The following is a 15255-nucleotide window of genomic DNA, read 5'->3' as shown; positions in this document are numbered from 1 at the left end:
TTTTCAGAGAAAACTAGTATTTTTTAATCAAAGAGAAGAATATTTGTTTCTATATTGGACAACGACAACAAGAAAAGATCTGACATGTTATGCAATACATTACAGTTGAACAAAGTAAATAAAGGTTAATAATGGATGAATAGAGAAGTCCCACAAGAGACTTTTAATAGTATAGTCTCACAGGTTTATCCTTATATGTATCTTTTTTCTTGTGTCCTTATCATGTGAGGATTCCCACCGCCATTTTAAAATTTTCAAGGAACTCATGGCTTCCTTATGTTTCTCAACATTCCCAAACAGAATAATTAGGGCATTTTTGTCGTGTGGAGAGCTTTACTCCACATCAATTGTCTTATTATTTTCTATACAGCAGTTGTCAGAATAAAGTAAGATTATTTATTTCATTTATCTTTATAACAGTATCGAGTTAGATTAAGAGCCAAAAATATTTCCAGTAATGTTAGATATGAGCACAGTTTCATAGTGCAATTCTCATAATGAAACCCAACAAATCTGTACTGAGCAATTAAAATTTCCTGGACATATTTTGACCATTATTAAAAACCGTCTTGCAGCTAAGGCATTACTTTGACTAGAAACTAATGAGCTCTACAACTAGTTTTGCCTGCCTGAGAAACCTGTGGAATGTGCTTCCTATAATGAGTCTTTCTATATCTTCCATACCAATCCAATCCAATCTTTATTATTAATGCTTAAGCCAAAGGCCATTCGCATGATAAAATATAAAATATAAAACCAGTAACAGCAATTTAGAATTATAAAATATCCCCTCAAATAACATCCAAATTTAATACATAATACATAATATACTTCCAATCAATTAAATAGAACAACATTAAAAGAAGTGGAGAAAAAAAAAACACTTCAAAGTTTGGGTAAAATCATCCACCTAACAGTCATTAAAAGCATTGAAAAAAGAAGAAAAGAAAAAAGAAAAAGAAAAAAGCTTCAAAGTTTAGATAAGATCATCCCCCTGGCAATCAACTGCGATGTCTGCTATTACCCTTGCCCGAATTTTAATTGCTGCTGAAGCAAACAGTGAAACCTTATAAGTTACCTTAGAATCGATATCAGACAAGAGATAATAAATTTTTTTGGAAATGGTATTAGACTGTAAATTGGACAGAATAGATCCCATAAATTTAGTTCTTGGACCAGTATATAGTGAGCAAAAAAACAAATAATGAGGTAAATCCTCAATTTCTGAGGCTCCACAAATACATAAACGGGAATCCTTAGGTGTATGTGAATATCTACCATCAATCATAGCTGAGGGCATTGTTTGGAAGCGGAGAGCTGTAAAAGCCTGTCTAAGCTTTAAAAATGTAAGATTCCCTAAATAAACAGCCATCTGATGGTCCAATTTATATAATCTAAACCATTTAGAAAATTTCGAGTTATTAATAGTCAGTCTATCCAGATGCACATCTTGGTTAAAAATATATTCACGGAGTTTCTCTCTTGAATTCCAATTGGGAGAATTTTCAATTAGAGCAGGATATGTTTCAAGCAGCCTCTGGTATCTTGAGCTCCAAACTTTGCAGCTTGGTAAATAATGAAAGCACAACTTAGGAAAGACCTTGACCGTAGAATCTTTTACAGATCTCCAATAATTAAATAAAGCAAAATGAATACGAGCTCTAATAGAAGGAAGGCCAACCTCAGCCCGAACCAAGGCTGCAGGCGTGCCAGGTGGGAGTAGGAGCAACTTCCTAAGAAACATATTCTGGATGGCCTCCAGTTTGGCCAGTTGGGAATCATCCCAACCCCACACGGCAGCGCCATAAAGAATGTGGGTTATAACTTTACTCTGGAATATTTTAACAGCAGGCGCAACTAAGTGGCCCCCTGCCTGATTATAGAATCTAAGGATTGCTCCAATTAATCTCACAGCTACTGCTCTACTAGCTTCTATATGGGGCTTCCAAGAAAGATTTTCTGTGAAGTAAATGCCGAGATACTTAAATTCTCTGCATTGTTCAATCTGATGACCATTAATAGAACAACGAAAATCAGTGTGTCTTTTCCCAAAAACCATTACCTTTGTTTTATTATAGTTAATAACAAGCTTTTCCTTGGAACAAAATGCCTCTAACTTGGAAAGTAACCTTCTCAGACCTATACGTGTAAGTGAGATTAAAACCATGTCATCGGCATATAACAAAATAGAGATCTTTTTAGATCCAAGTGTAGGCGGGAAGAATTCTGGGCCAGAAAGTACTGGGATAATATTATTCAAAAATAAATTAAAAAGTGTTGGTGCCAAAAGGCATCCTTGTTTAACTCCTTTATTTGTGGGAATGGGATCAGTTAGTGAGCCAGAAGTACCAACTCTAATCCTTGCTGTTGTATTGGTATAAAGTTCCTTAATCAGAAACAATAAACGATTGTCTATATTGGTATTGGCCAATTTAAGCCATAACAAGTTTCTGTCAATTGAGTCAAAGGCTGCTGCTAGATCAATGAAGGCAACAAATAGATGTTTTGTAGGGCCTTCGATTCCTTTCTGGGCTAAATAATAAAGAGTCAAACAGTGGTCAATAGTACTCTGGCCTTCCCTGAATCCAGCTTGTTCAGGATAAATAATCTGGTTATTAAATTCCCAATCCTCCAACCTGTTTAATAAATATCTACTGTATAACTTAGAATCCACGTCCAGCAGGCTTATGGGCCGATAGTTATTAGGATCTTGCCTATCTCCCTTCTTATATATGGGGACGACTACACTCTGTTTCCAGCCTACTGGAGTTATCCCAGTGTTATTAATTTGGGTAAATACCTTAGCTAATATTGGAGCCCACCATTCAGAAAATTTTTTGTATATTTCTGGGGGCATCATATTTTCTCCTGGGGCTTTATTCAATGCCAGAGCTGCAATCAGCTTTTTTATCTCAGATTCTGAAACTGGGGGCCATTGAGGCAGATAGGTAGTTTTTAAATCAAAAAAAGAGTGATGCTCTGCATTTGTAACTCCATAGAGCTTACTAAAGTGGCTATACCATTGTTGTGATGTAATATGCCCCACAATAACCGGTCTAATCCTATTCATGCTAGAAGCAGTAATATCCCAAAACTGTTTCTCATTTTTTTCTGTAACCGCTTGCGCTAGTTGTTTCCATTGCGTTCTAATATATTCATCTTTTTTGTGTTTTAAAAGTGCCTTATAGGCTGACCGCATAGAGGCTAAGATTTCAGGAGATATATTGTCATTGTTTCTAAGTGCCTGCCGAGAGCACTTCATCAGTGCTTTCCGAGCACTTTGACATTCAAAATCAAACCATCTGTTAGTTGCTACCGTGTTGGGATTAAATTGTTTGTTACTCACCAACTTGGGCCTAAGCATTTGAATGATAGTTTGGAAAGTATGTAGAATATCTGAAGTGGAATTTAAAATAGCTGATTGTAGGGACTTAAAAGTAATACTCTCCAGCATCTGATGGACTGAGCTACCCAGATTAATTGACCACCGTATTCTCTGTTCCCCGATATGAATTCCATTTAAATTTAAGTTTAAATTTAAATTTTGGGGAGTACCAGGGAGATGAAATGACCCAGTATTAAATAATAATGACAAAGGGAAATGATCACTTTCAACACGACTAATAACTTCAAATCTACAAATATCAGGAACCAGATTTGCAGATACTATTATATAATCTATTGTACTTGTTCCCCTGTTGGTAACATACGTATATGAACCCGATGTCAGATCATAATAGGTTCCATTAAGGCACAGCAAGCCATGCAAAGAAAGAATTTCCATAAGTTTAGAGCCCGCTTTGTTGGTAATTATATCCTTTGAGACCCTAGGAACTGGTGCAGTATAAGCAATTGATCCTTGGTTAGTACTCTCCACCTGCCTTGAGTCATTTCCGATTCTAGCATTAAAATCTCCACAAAGTAAAAGCCTTGTAGAGGGATATTGGCTCTCTAAGGAAAATATGGTTTCAGATAAACTATCCCAAATATTATTAGGACCTACGTTCTTTGCTAAGTTAGGGGGGAAGTAAACATTTATACAAATTAAGAAACCAAAATCCATGCTCTTGATACCTAGCACTTGTATACAATGTGGAAAAGCACTAGTTATTGGTTGAATCTCTGCCTGCAAATCAACCGATATAAATATTGTAAGACCACCACTACCACGGCCTCTTGTACAACTTTTAGCTGCGGGAACAGAAAATGCTTGAAATCCATAAAGAGATGGCAAATTAGTTTCAAGGGCCCATGTCTCTTGTAAACATAGAATTTTAAAAGTTTGGAGGTAATTTGCAAAGTCTGCATCATGGAACTTATTTCCCCAGCCCATGATATTCCAACTTAATAAGCTTAGTTGTCAGGCTGATGTAAAGTCCATGTCATCATCAATGTTCAAGAGTTCTGTTTGAACTGGACCCTTTTGTTTGTTAGATGCTTCATGCGGGGAGGGTACAGTATTAACTCTCTTAGGTTCCAAAGGTTGTAGTGGAATTATAGTTGTAAGATCCTTTTTATTCATTGATAAGAGAGCATCAATAGAACTCATATCTAAAGCCCTCTCCACATCGTGGGCCTCAGCGGTAGTTATTGAGTTCCACAGTGGTATGGCCAAATCCTTTGTAGTAAGCAGCATATTTTTAAGGTCGTCCACTCTGGATGTGATGTCATGTTGTTCTATATTAATTATTAAATCACTTAAATCTGTGGCCAGTTTCTCTGTGGGTTGCCTCTCTGCCGTACTGTTGGAGGTTTTAACTGAATTGGGCTTCGGTGTGGTCTTACTCAGGGTCCCTTTGGGGATTCCTTTAGGAATTGTCAGGTGGGCATTACTTTGAACTGCAGGCCCCCCACTATCATGCTTATTAGGGAACAGAGGAGATATAATTTGATCCCGAAAAACCTGTGCTGGAATTATTTGGAATTTGAATAAAAAAGGTTTCATTTTCAACAACATGAGAGGAATTGTAGATTGTTCAAAAGTTAACAAGATTCGTTTATAAGTTGATGTATTAGGAAGCCATTCCACATCAAGGATATCAATGTCGTAGAAGGGCACCTGTAGGAGTTGGCTCAGCGAGGATCTAATAATTCTTTTGGATCTCCATCTGCTGTTGTTTATACTGTTGTAGGCAATTTGCAACATAACTTGGTTTACTTGTAAAACCCTACCATGGTTTCTTTCCCCCATCTCCTTAAAAGTTGCTGGTAGATTGCCTCTGGGGTTATTGATAGTGGAAATCCTCGCTTTACAGGGTATTTCTCTATTGACATAATCTAAATTCTCTTTTGCCACTAATTGCTTCTGCATAAAAGTCTCAAAGGAGTGTTTGAGAAGCTCTACCTGATTAAAAATTTTCCCTAAGCGCTCATAAATTGAAATGACAGTATGAGCTGTTAAAAGGCATTGTTTTGTCACAAAATCCGGTGGATTTAACTTGTTTTGCTTTGTGAGTTGTTCCTTCTCAGTATCTGGCAGTTTCTCCCATACAGACTCATTTAGTTCCAGGGACACCCCTCCACCAATAATAGCCGGTTCACTCCCTGAAGATACTAAAAGTTCAGATAAAAGCTCATTTTCTTGCCCCAACACAAGAAAGTTATTAGCAGTTGGAATTGAAAATTCTAAGTTTGTGTTTGCCAATTTAGATGGAGTACTCGCAGTTTCCTCATTAACAAGTAAGTCATCAATTCTAAGCTGTTTGGAAGCTTTGTTCTGCTTGTTTGTATCAGGGCTTGTTCTAGAATGGTTTTTATTGCCCATATCAGTAATTTCACCACACACTCTCTGCCAGGTGGGAGGGGGGATACTCCAAGGGCCTGCCCAGCCCCAAAGACGCTGCCTCTCTCTCCCTCGCTGCTGCTGCGCCGCCTCGCCAAGGTCGCTGTTCCTGGGCCTCTTTTAAAGGGCCCTGGGCGGTGCCCTCACCTTCGTTGCTGTTGCTGGGCTGCCAGGTGGGAGGGGGGATACTCCAGGGGCCTGCCCAGCCCCAAAGACGCTGCCTCTCTCTCCCTCGCTGCTGCTGCGCCGCCTCCTATATCTTCCATACTGTACAGCAAACAGCTTTTGAAAAAAAAGATTCAACTGAAGTTTGCATTGTGCCATGAATGTCTTGTATTGACAGTAATTTGCAAGGTCATGCTTAAAAGCAGCACTTTGGATGCTGATTCTTTTTTCATAAATTGGCCTTAAGATTTGTATGTTCTTTGGAACCCTCTCCACTCAGTTTGTCAATAAATTAGAGTGCACAGAAGATAAAATCAAGTAAAACATGTAAAAACAGGAAATCATGGGAACATAGGTATACATTTACTTTGGTCCAATGAACTGTTCAGCTTGCTTATCCACTGCACCCACCTAAGAAGCTATCTGTGATGCATAACTGACCTCCATTGTTTGGAGCATTTTCATGTGTAACAAACTATGACTTGTTCTAACAGCGTCAAAATTAACAAACTCTGAACTACCCACAACATGCCAGAGTTTACAGCATCTCAGTTTGTTGCCTTCATGCAATAAACCAAAGCAATATACCTTGTGTAAAATAAAAAGAGGAACTAATACACATTATCAGAAGCAGCACAGTGATGTTCAAAAATCCATGGCAAATCAGAAATATTATGTAGTTTAATTTTAAAAAAATATTATAAAGGTCTCCCAAGTTTTATTCATCTTTTAGCTTTTTCATCCATGGCTGTCCTGTTCCTTATCACAGTAGTAAAACCAATAGCAAACAATGAGACACCTCTGCTTAGGAAAGGAAAACCATGATGACAGCACATCACCCATGGGGTATGTGTGTGCATGCACTAGCATTATACAATAACGATCCAGAAAACCTATTTTGATTTACAGAAAAGAAGTTTAATGATATTGCAATAAAACACTGTGCTCTTAGAAGTGAGGAAATGTTCAGTGCCTCATTTACTTAGACACAAGTTTTTAAAAGTCTTGTTTTATTACACCATATCCTATCATCAGCAATTTCATGCAAGGCAGAAATATAACACTGCATGGTACTACATGTCATAGCAAGTGTCAACAAATATCAAAAGGAACCAAATCAGTATCTTAAAGCACAAGGGTACTAATGATTGCACTTGAACATTTGGCCATTGCACTGGACATGACTATGCTATGCGTTTCAGATTGCACAAATGCCCTTTCAACAAATGAGAAGCAGCCACACCTCTGTTCCCAAAGAAGAATAACATTCAAATGAGTCATATGCACAAGGAGTTCTCATTGTTTCAGTGTCCTTTGCCACTGGAACCATGTCATTCCTTCACAGGCACAAGCACCATTTGCTGTGTCCAGGCATTCACTGAACAATCCTTTCTCCTCTGCTTCATCTGTTCAATGATGACTCATCCTATGATAATGTATTTGGTAGACTTTCAGACAGCTAAGTGAATTAGAGAAATGTTTTTAAAACTTCATTCAATTTATTATACTTCCACAGGCAACATAGCTGCTGTTTTATGTGGCATGGTCTCCCCTCTCCACCGAAAAGACATTCAGAGCTACAACACTTCTTTCTGTTAGAGCACAGTTCACATTCCTTTAACCAGTGTTATATGAAAATAACAAGTGTAATGCATTTCACTTGTTAATTAATGCACTCAAAATGAAGCCTCTTAATTCCATAGACTGCTAACTTTTCCCCACCCCCTTCAAGGTCTTGAAAGAACCAGAATACTACTCTATTGTAAATGACTCTGGAAAATGTTCAGGGTCTTCAGTAACCTCCCACAGTTCTTTTAGCACCACTAGACCAGGAAGTGGCACTAACCCAAAGAAAATTATATCATTTTGTGCGGGCTAGTTATCAGTGTTTTGTTAAGTCCTGTTGTTGGACTCATTTTAAGAGATTCACTCCCACACTATAATTCCAAATATGTAAATAATCCTTTTAAAAACCAGCCCATGAACTCAAAACACTGTGCTTCAAAATACCACTAAATGGTGACATTCAGTTATCATGCACTTAAGGAACCAGAGCACAATACCATTTTAATCTCTATTTCTGGTGATAAATTAACACTCAGTGAGGAGGCATTTCTGTTCTGTTCCTTTGAATTCTTTTGAAATTAGAAGTTAACTTTTTAAAGGAGCCCCTGAAAACTTCTTGTATAAAATGTCTGATCTAGCCATGGTCATTCATATTTAAGTAGTAGAAACAAACTCATACTGAGATACAGTTTGTTAAGGTTTGGACTCCAATTCATAACATCACATTTATTTTTAAAAGGCAGGAGGATAGTCTAGGCAACTTCCCTCCAAAAAACAGTAAAATTAACAAAAGACATGGATCTCTGCCAAAGCAGCTGCAGTAGCTCAATACTAAAAGGTCACCCCTAGCATTGTTCAATAATAATGGAATAGATAGCTCCTTTAAATTAAAAATGTACAAGTTATGTTTGAATTCAGAAAGTGGCTAAGTGGAAAAGAGACATTGCATTTTTTTTCTTTGCAAGCATGTAGACCACCTGTGTAGTATTTGTGTTGTTGGTGAATATGTGAATAATACAGCAGACAAGAGCAGAAAATGGGAGCAGTTTGCCAAAGAGTTGGTTCCATGGTAATTTTCTTCCTCTACCCCTTGGATTCAAAACTTTAACTTACATAAAGTATACAAGAACATAGCAGATGCCAGGCTTCAGCTGGTACAGAAAAGAGCACTTATTATTTGTGGAACTTTGGCTAAGTGATTAGGCATGGCTGTTGCTAACATGCTTTAGAAATCATGATCTGTTAAACAGCATCTCAGCATAAAGCTACACTGCATGCATTTAGGAGTAAATTCCACTGATCTCTGTGGGATTTACTACCAGTTAAACACACAGATGGTCAAGTGGCATAATCAGAACTAAGAGAGATTGGAATACCCATACCGGCAGTTTCTGTACATGAGTTGTATTGCTTTGATACTGTGTGTTGGATGGCATTTAATGCTAAAGGAAAAATGCATGGCATTTTGGGTAGTATGGGTAACCTCTCAAGAACTGAACCTTGCCCTTTAACTGAGCTTGTTAAACTTTAGTTAAAAATTATGACATCAACCACTTAGAATCAAAAAGTAAGTTTGGAAACCATATGGTATAAATTTTCCTTTGTTTGAGATTTTTGAATACACTTACACTTGAGTTAAAACTGAGATCCTGAAATACTACCACCACCTGAATATTCAAACAGGGGAGTATGTAGCCCACTATTGCTTCTGAAACACATAATGCTAATATCTTTGCTGTCATGCTGGCAGAACATAATATTAGAACATAGATATACAGAAAGCTTTTTCTTTGGTTAATTTTGTGTATAAGAATATACGGAAGCCATAGTATGGATGTAAGTGCATTGCTGTCTTAAAAGAAGAATGAAACCAAATATGAGCAATACTGAATTTTGTGTTCCCCCACATTTGCTCTCAAACTCTTAGAATTATATAAGGCACAAACAGTTGATATGTTGTAACATCCTCTTTATCTCTTTCCTGTTAATCTTAGCCCTGGGGTTTTGATCTTCTCTTGATTCAGGTGATGACAGTAGGTCCTTTACGGCCTGTCCTCTCGTGAATCTGAGATATTTTCAGTGCAATTGCTATGAGAGGACTCAGTACAGCCTAGAAGAAGAAGAAAAAACAATAAAGTGGCATGATGTAAGACAAATTAAGATAATTAACAAGGGTTCCCCCCAAAAATTTTTAATAGCAATGGTAGCTCAGGGTTTGTGTGTGTTTGTATGTGTGTGTAATTACTGTAATAAGCAGTTTCACAAGAACTGATACACCAGCTGCATCCATTCCCGGAACCGGGGGACCTGGAAACAGTGGTACATGCGCTGATAACCTCAAGACTTGAATTCTGTAATGCGCTCTACATGGGTCTATCCTTGTGCCTAGTCCAGAAACTTCAATTACAGTTGGCTCTTCCCGTATGCGGGGGATCTGTTCTGCACCCCACCATGTAAGGAAAATACCACTTAAACTCAAGCCCCATTAGAAACACGGGCGCGTGCCACATTGTTTCTTCCGGGGTGCGGGAGAAGTGTTTCCGGTGTGGCTTACAGCGTATGCACTGTAGTTCAAAATATGGCGGCCAGACTAGCCACCAGGACAGCTAGAAGCATCCAAATAATAATAATAATAATAATAATAATAATAATAATAAATGATTTATTTATATTCCACTTTTTCCTCGTGGAATCAAAGCGGATTACAAAAGAAAGGTATCAAATGCAAAAAATATAGCCTCCCCACCAATTGTAGCATAACAAACATAATAACAATAAAATAATTATACAAAAAGTGGAAATAAATAATAAAGAATACAAACATAATCTAAAGTACATGACATAGCATAATGCCTAATAAAGATACAAAATCCAAAATACATAAAATGGTAATAATTAAGGCATGACATCTAGATGGCAATTCCCGACATTCCCCTGGCAGCAAAATAACAGAAAGACAATACAATAATGCAACACAGCAATAAAACAGGAACAAGAAGAGAACATGGTCCCTTTACTTCCACAACCATTATATAATAATAGCAAATGCAACTCTAATAGAATGGAACCTATCTTAAAATCTCTTCACTGGCTGCCTATTACCGTATTTTCCGGCGTACAAGACAACCGGGCGTATAAGACAACCCCCTCTTCATTTAAAAACTGGTTACGTGCGCCGGTTCCCCAGGCCTCTGCTGAGGCCTGCAAAGCCTGCCTCACATGCAGGCACCGCCCTGGCCTACTATAGGCCGAGTTAAGGGGGCCTGGCACCCACACACGCCGACCTCCGGGATCTTCTGGAGGCCTGGAAGTCGGAAGTAGGCTGGGCGTGCGCACACCCACTTCCAAGGGCTCCCAGAGGCCTGGAAGCCAGAAGCAGGCTGGGCACGTTGGCTTCCAGGGACCAGGGTGGCCTGGAAGGTAAGAAGAGGTCGGCGGCGAACGTGCCGGGCCGCGAGGCTCTCTAGCGGCCTCTGTGGCCGGGCTTAACCCGGCGTATAAGACGACCCCCAACTTTTAACACAATTTTGAGCATTAAAAAGCCGTCTTATATGCCAGAAAATACGGTAGTTTCCGAGTACAATACTAGGTGTTGGTAATGACTTTTAAAGCCCTTCATGGCCTGGTCCAATGTATTTGCAGGATTGCCTCCTTCCATATAATCCACCCCGCACACTTTGGTCCTCTGGGAAAAACTTACTGTAGCCAATAATGACCAATGGCTGCAGTTAACCAAGAAGGCCTTTTCATCTAGTGCTCCCAAACTATGGAATGACCTGTCAAGACGGATCTCTTCCAACAAGCCTTCCCTGAATAATCCACTTGGTCACCGGTTGTTATGGACTACCACACAGAATACCCCAATACTGTCTCTGACTGTTTTAATGACTTACGTTATTTTATCATTGTTATGTAAAATTATATGCTGCTCTTTTAGGAGGGAAGTCATAATGGGATAGATGGATGGATGGATGGGTGGATGGATGGATGGATGGATAGATAGATAGATAGATAGATAGATAGATAGATAGATAGTATGAATTTTATTTTGTTGTAAGATGCCTCGATCCTGCTAGATGTGGGATGGAAATAATAATAATAATAATAATAATTATTATTATTATTATCACACCACAAAAATAGTTCAGACAGATACAGATTCAAAATACACAGTAATGATTTTATTATTCTGGTTTCCTTTTCATCTAATCAAATAGGATACAGCATGACATAATGACAATTTAGCATAGTCATGATCTGGCTTGATAAAGACATATAATGAAATTATAATACTGCATAAAAGTCCAAAGTTTTAATTACTTTAATTATATAATAAAATGTGCACAAAGGCTGAGGCTATTTAATAAGCCTATGTGCAGGAAGTGTTCATCCTAGGTTAATTTGCAGGAACCAGAGGGAGGGTTTCCAGATCCTTCAAATGCAGCTAAAGCCTTGGCTTTACATATACATCAAAATGGCTACAATACAACATAAAATTGATACATTTAAACTCCTGGTTCAATGGGGTTAAGTAAGCCCAACTGTGTCATAGCCTAGATGTTCACTGAGAAAGAGGTGCTACTTTGAAACACTTTAAAGAGGATCTTCAAATTAAGTATCTTAAATGATATCCGAGGTAATAGTTTATCCCCATTTATTGCTTGAGCATTTCTGAGGTCAAACAGACCGGTGGCTTGGAGTGGCCTCTGGCCGCTCCATCCCCAATCAAGACCTGAAAGTTGGACTACAGCACAGGACCACGGCAACTGGACAACCCACTCTGAAAGTGGACCGCTGCCTTGGTCCCGAATGGGCCACCAGCGAAGAGCAGGCCTTTCCCGACCCTTTTTTTCCAGAGCCCTGAGACTGCCTTAATGGCACTAGATCATCTCTAATTTTGGGAGCTATGTAGTGTCAGCCACCAATACTACTTGGATGGGAGACTGCCAAAGAATACCAGGTGATGTAGGCTATATACATTGAAAAAATAAATACATTTTTATCTTACTCTTCCATTGATCTGTCAGCGATACCACTTGGACCCTTTTTAAAGAGAGCAACGAACTTACTGCTCTTTTACGCTTGCAAAGCCAGTTCTGGAAAGTGTTTTTAAAACTTTCCAACTGAAATATATCAATGTAAAGTCGAAGGATTTCATGGCCGGCATCCATAGTTTTTTTGTGGGTTTTTCAGGCTATGTGGCCATGTTCAAGCAGAGTTTCTTTCTGATGTCAGCATCTGTGGCTGGCATCTTCAGAGAAGACGCTGGCGAAATGTCAGAAAGAAACTCTGCTAGAACATGGCCACATAGCCCGAAAAACCCACAAAAAATTATGAAATATATCAATCGATATATCAATCGAATTGAGACCAGGTGGTTCTCCATAATCATCTCACTGGTTCACTTCTTTACATTATCCCAGGTTTTGTTGCATTACAAAAGAGCCAACTCTTTAAAATATTTTAAATAAAAATGGAAATAAATATAAAGAATGTAGGATATTGGCGTGCACAAGATTTAGTAATGGCTAATTATTCAGAAGGCTTTAAAAGAGGATTAGAACAAATCACTTCCCAAAATGGCTAAATGGAGTCCATGTTCGTCTTGTAATGGATAGATAATTCAAAATCCAAAGTTCAATTTCCTTGAAATCATTATTTTACAGTGATTTGTTTCCTGCCCACATATCACATGTTATCTTTGCATTTTGCAGAGAATTGTAATTTCTCCACTTGTACACACTATATTGATAAAGTCATATAATAATTTTATAATGTGCTAGAATGGGTCAGTGTTCCTGCTGCCACTGATAAAGCAATATAATTCATATGCGTTTCAAAACTACTGCTTAAGTAAGGAAGAAGGTAATGAAAAAAGAGAGGTGAAGCAATGAGGTGATATTTAGGCCCGTTCCCACTGGCTTATAAAGAGGATCCAGATGCAGATTATGGGGCATCGTTCCCATTTGAGTGTGCATTCAATCCTCATTGCACCGATATCGTTCCCATTGGAATTCGGATCTGATCCCCAGGTAATTGATTTTTCCTTGGAAAACCCGAATCAGCAGTGGATAAACCAGTTTAAAAAGGGTGCACATTTTTAGAGGTTTTTCCTGGACCTCGCGTGTCTGATTAGGAGCAAACAAATGAGAACAAAAGGGTGTCTGATTTGGGAACTTGGGGTTGGGAGGAGCAGTGCTCAAGGGGCTGACCTGGGGGTGTCATCCACTTGTTCTCTTTCCTGCATTGCCAGTGCCATTTTCTCCCGTTCGCCTAGCCTTTCCCCTGGTGGAGTGGGAAGCAGGGCAAGGTGATTGCATGTGTAGACAAATGTGTTTAAAAAAATAAAATAAAATAAGTTTTCGATCACCCAGGCACTCTGTTGAGTGTCCAAACATAGCAAATTGCTACAATGACCTCCAAATATAGTAAACACATTACGCCCCCCTGCAACCTCTCCCCTGCTCCATATTCATAGACTGACGTGTGAGGAGACCCATTGAACACCATTTTTAACTATTATTTTTTCTCCCCCCCCGCCTGAGTGCCTCAGCAGCAGATCAGCTTTGCATTACATACCTGCTTCATCGCCTCCCAGACAGCCCAGGGAGCAATGGGGGAGGCAAAGGGACTGGGGGGAGGTGGATGCTCCTTTTCCCTTCCCAGAGGGGTTTTGGGAAGACATAGGACAGCCTGGGAGGGAAAGGGATTTGGGGGCAAAGAGGCTCCTTCTCCTGCCAAAATGCATCGAAGCAACTGACGTCACTGTGATGTCTAATTGCCTAAGCGCTTGATTGACAGCTGCTTTAAAAAAAAGAGGTTCTGGAAGGGCAATCGGAACGAGGAGCAAATTACTCCACTTTAAAATACAGCGGGAGGAAATCCAATGGGAACGAAAACAGGGGTCAAAATAAATCGAGTCAATTTGCGCCCTTTCATAATGGAAATGAAGGAACAGATTCGAATTAGACCCGGAAAAAAATCCGAGTCAGAATCACACCAATATAAGCCGCTTTACCTGCCCAGTGGGAATGGGGCCTTAGAATGAAGAAATGCACCCTTAATTCAGGTTGCTACACAGTATCAATATTTTTTCACTATCATTGGAATTATATTTTACTTTATGTATTTAAAAATATGACACTTACAAATATTTATTTTTAATCAAGTTAAGAGTGCAGTTCTCTGTTATTCAGTAGTACACTTGTACCTGCGGTTTCACTTTTCATGCTTTTATTTACCCACTGTCAGCCACGGTCCCCAAAAATATAACATAGTCCACCCTTATCTATGGTTTTATTCTGTGTGGTTTCAGTTACCTGTAGTCAATTGAGGTCCCAAAACATTACAGATATAGGGTTTGGTGCTACCCATGGTTTCAAGCATTCACTGGGGGTCTTGCAATGTATCCCCATGAATAAGGGAGTGGGTGGGTGACTACAGTAAATCCATACAATACGACATTATTCCAATAGTCTTGGTATAGATTTTAAACTGACAGGTAAACATTCTTCAATTCTCTGAGATTCTTGCCATTCCTTTCTGTACAGCGTTAATTATTTAAGGAAACTAAGCGTCCAGGCATTTTCAGAAAAGCAACAGTTTCAGAATTTCAAATTCTCAATGGATTAGACTAAAGTATGAAGATCTGAAGACATTCGAAGTGTATTGATTTTTTAAAAATGCTTCCGTTTCGGTATTCTAAAAACAGCTCATATAGAAATCTATTAGATAAAACATTT

At 38.8% G+C, this 15255-nt stretch overlaps 1 protein-coding gene across 1 annotated transcript in view; it reads right to left on the bottom strand.

Annotated features, from left to right (window-relative positions):
- Positions 1-6031: 6031 nt before the first annotated feature.
- The window catches only part of PGM5 (phosphoglucomutase 5), a 78353-nt gene continuing 69129 nt past the window's right edge, over positions 6032-15255 (bottom strand). Inside the window, exon 11 of the mRNA XM_089490321.1 lies at positions 6032-9623. Coding sequence (XP_089346447.1) covers positions 9534-9623 — 90 coding nt within the window. The 3' untranslated portion in view covers positions 6032-9533. The remainder of the gene's footprint in view (positions 9624-15255) is intronic.

This window comes from Sceloporus occidentalis, unplaced genomic scaffold (genome assembly GCF_023333645.1).
Source record: "Sceloporus occidentalis isolate IW3139 unplaced genomic scaffold, rSceOcc1.0.p SCAF_1, whole genome shotgun sequence".
Taxonomy (NCBI): domain Eukaryota; kingdom Metazoa; phylum Chordata; class Lepidosauria; order Squamata; family Phrynosomatidae; genus Sceloporus; species Sceloporus occidentalis.
The sequence above is the reverse complement of the archived record's forward strand: the minus strand, read 5'-3'. Positions and strand labels throughout refer to the sequence as shown.